We start from the raw sequence: 2,991 nt of genomic DNA on the forward strand, positions 1-2,991 counted from the left end.
ATTCGTGTCCCTGATTCTGAACATAGAAGGTGTGTATTTCTGTCGTTCGAAAAGGTTGCTATTGTTAATGTGTTTTGCTTTTACTGCTGCTAGTAGAAATGAAGCATAATACGGGTCATAAAACAATTGAAACAGAAGCATGCAGACTTCGACGAAGAAGAAACTGTGTTTTTAGGCATTGCTACTCTCAGATTGATAAGAATTACCTTTCCATCACTCACCACCAACATAGTTGAAGCATCAGATTAAAGATTTTGCAGACGAGTGCATTTTGCTAACAAAAAAAAGGAAACTGAAAAGTTTGATCACTTCAAGCCTCCTGTCAGAACCTGAAGTATTCTCTAGTGTTGGAGAAGCATACCACATTATATAAGGCATTGATAAATTGTTGAAGAAGATACATTATACCAAATTATATAAGGCATTGATAAATTGATGAAGAAGATAAATTTACATGCTTCGCATCCAGCGAGTATGCTGGACAAAAACCTGTGTTTCAAGTCCTTATTTACAGAATCAAGAGCATTGTAATCAGACTCCAAGCTTGCAAGCAATTTAACAGAAAGATTGGGAATGCATTGTGCATAGCAAATGGCTTTCAGCCCAAAATCCAATGTCTTGCGTCGCATTTCTCCTTGACAGAGATGGAGCTAGCATAAGATCAGTAACAGATCTCAATTCTTCTGTGTGTAGCTCCATACAGTAACAGATCTCAAGTCTGTTATCTGGTAATGGGTTTCTTGGTCTCTAATCTCGTGGGCTTGATGATATCCAGAGCCGAAGGTTGTGCAACAGCACGCCGCTTCCAAATGCTGGCTTCAGGGAGTGGCTTCGGAAGCGATAAATGACGTTCCATAGTGGCTTTCTTCATCACCTCAAGTTCCTTGAATTCTTGTTTCTCGGTTTGATGCTCCCGTTTAACGCGATCCAAATTCCGGCTGCCTCTCATCAACAGAAGTGAATTTGGCGGTGGCGCTTCCCCAAATGCTGGTTTCTCGCTTTGACGATCCAAATTCCGGCTGCCTCTCATCAAGAGGAGTGAATTTGGCGGTGGTACCTGTGGCACATACTCTGCGTCCGTTTCTTGGCCCCGTTGGGAGCCGCTTTCTCGAAGCAAATACACCAAAGACTGTGCCAAGATCGCTCCTCGCTCTCTTTTCGTTTCCCCACAATCCGCAGGAAGTGAGGATAAAACACCACAGGCAGAATTGAAACGGCTCAAATCTACGTCGAAATCTATGTGACCCAACGGTACTGCTTGTGGCTCAGAGGCTTCCTTTGCACTCCAAATGTCCCTCCTCGCCGAAACCTTTCCTTTGTCGGAAAAATCTGAAGCTCCCTTCTTCTTCAAGATCTTAATCTTCCGTTCGTTCGACTGCCTCTTGTCGGCAACCTTTGCCAGTTCTTTGCAGTACCTCTGTTTTATCCTGACCCGGCCAAGGCAAGTCACCTCCGGAGAAGTCGGCTCACCAGCATCGTAGCCTGGAGGCTTCTTCTTCCCAATGACGTCTGCCGGGATAATGGAACAGCCTTTGGCCACACCCTTGAGCGGACCGGTGTGGCTTATGATCGGCCCAGTGTTGAGCTTGATCGGCCCAGAATGAGGAATGGCTCCTGAATGCGAAATCCCGCCCGAATGAGGAATCGGGCTAGGATGCGTTCGAGGTTTTCCAGCTACGGAGTCCGCATGAGCTCCTCGCTTGCCGTCTCTGCCAGGGCTCATCATCGACAGCTTGGAGCCTACGTACGAGACCGCCTTCGGTGCAAAGCAGGCGAACAAATGGGTACCTGCAAGGGAAACCTTGGGCTCTGCGGGGCTTGCGTTGTCAAATTGAACGAGCTGCGGTCCCCAGTAGGCGTCGTCGCCATCGCTGTGATACTCAAGGGCCTCGAAGGGGCGGGTGCGGTACCAATCGACATGGGAGAGGGTCTCGCAGGTGACATTGTTGTCGCGGAGGGGGGGGGGAGGAGGGCGATGGTCGGCGAGGTTCATGGCTGGGAATGGAGGAAGGGGAGAGAGGTTGGAGGTGTGAGCTATGGGAGGGGAGGGGGAGGAGGAAGGCGATGGCGATGGCGAGGTTGGAGATGTGAGCTATGGCGATGGCGAGCAGTTACAGAGAAGGTGGCTATGGCGAATATTGTGAAGAAACGTAGCGGTAAACACCAAGCCACGGAGGAGAGAACACCAAGGTCAAACTTTCGCCGTCCTTTGACACAGTCTGCCTCCCCTTATCACATTATTTTGTTTTGTTACCATGTGACCTTTTCCTTCCTCTACACACACACACACACACACACACACACCCCTTCTTTTTGTCAACACACACACCGATTAGTTGGCTCTAGTGTACTCCCCCTTCCACCACAGCACGCCTCGCCCCGCCATCAGTGTTCACACCAAAACCTATCACTGTGTGTTTTACACATCATGTCTGCCTGCCCGTGGTGCATTGAGTCTCACCATCGAGCAATCTTGCCCATCCATGATCTTTGGGCGTGCTCAGGATTGGCACGAGTGTGTAAACACCCGAATTTTGCAAAATGTGCAAAATGTTGAGGCAATTCAATTGTTTTGGCTAAAAAGTTTGCAGATTCTCCAAAAAAAGCTTCAAATTTTTTGAAACCTCAAGTTTTGACTGATTTGTTGAGAAATATGTTTTCTATGAATAGTGCCCCAAGATATCAGTCTTGACAGCACAAATAAATGCAAGCATTGCAATGGAGATATCGAGATGTAGCAGGGTTGCCCCCCGCCGCCCCTTAGAACTAACTTACCGAGGTGACATGTCCAATTCCAACTACCCATAAATTGGCGGAACGGGGTGATGGGCGTGTCTATGGGGACCTCTTGGATGAATTGTAATATCGAATCAAATTTGCTCCACTTGTGCATGGGAAGCCTCCCTTATACCCATGAGAGAGAAGGGATGGGCAACATGTGGTTACACACAATGGAAAAGTTATGTAAAAGCATTGATAGGAAGCAAGCAT

At 47.8% G+C, this 2,991-nt stretch overlaps 1 protein-coding gene across 1 annotated transcript; it reads right to left on the bottom strand.

Moving 5' to 3' along the window:
- Positions 1 to 471: 471 nt before the first annotated feature.
- Positions 472 to 2,136, bottom strand: LOC147897565 (uncharacterized). The gene has a single exon (XM_087380388.1). The coding sequence runs from the start codon at positions 1,991 to 1,993 to the stop codon at positions 722 to 724; it is 1,272 nt and encodes a 423-aa protein (XP_087236514.1). The 5' UTR covers positions 1,994 to 2,136; the 3' UTR covers positions 472 to 721.
- Between the last annotated feature and the right edge of the window lie 855 nt (positions 2,137 to 2,991).

This window comes from Dipteris shenzhenensis, chromosome 10 (genome assembly GCF_047967505.1).
Source record: "Dipteris shenzhenensis isolate YYH24624 ecotype China chromosome 10, Dip_SZ_1.0, whole genome shotgun sequence".
NCBI classification, from domain to species: Eukaryota; Viridiplantae; Streptophyta; class Polypodiopsida; order Gleicheniales; family Dipteridaceae; genus Dipteris; species Dipteris shenzhenensis.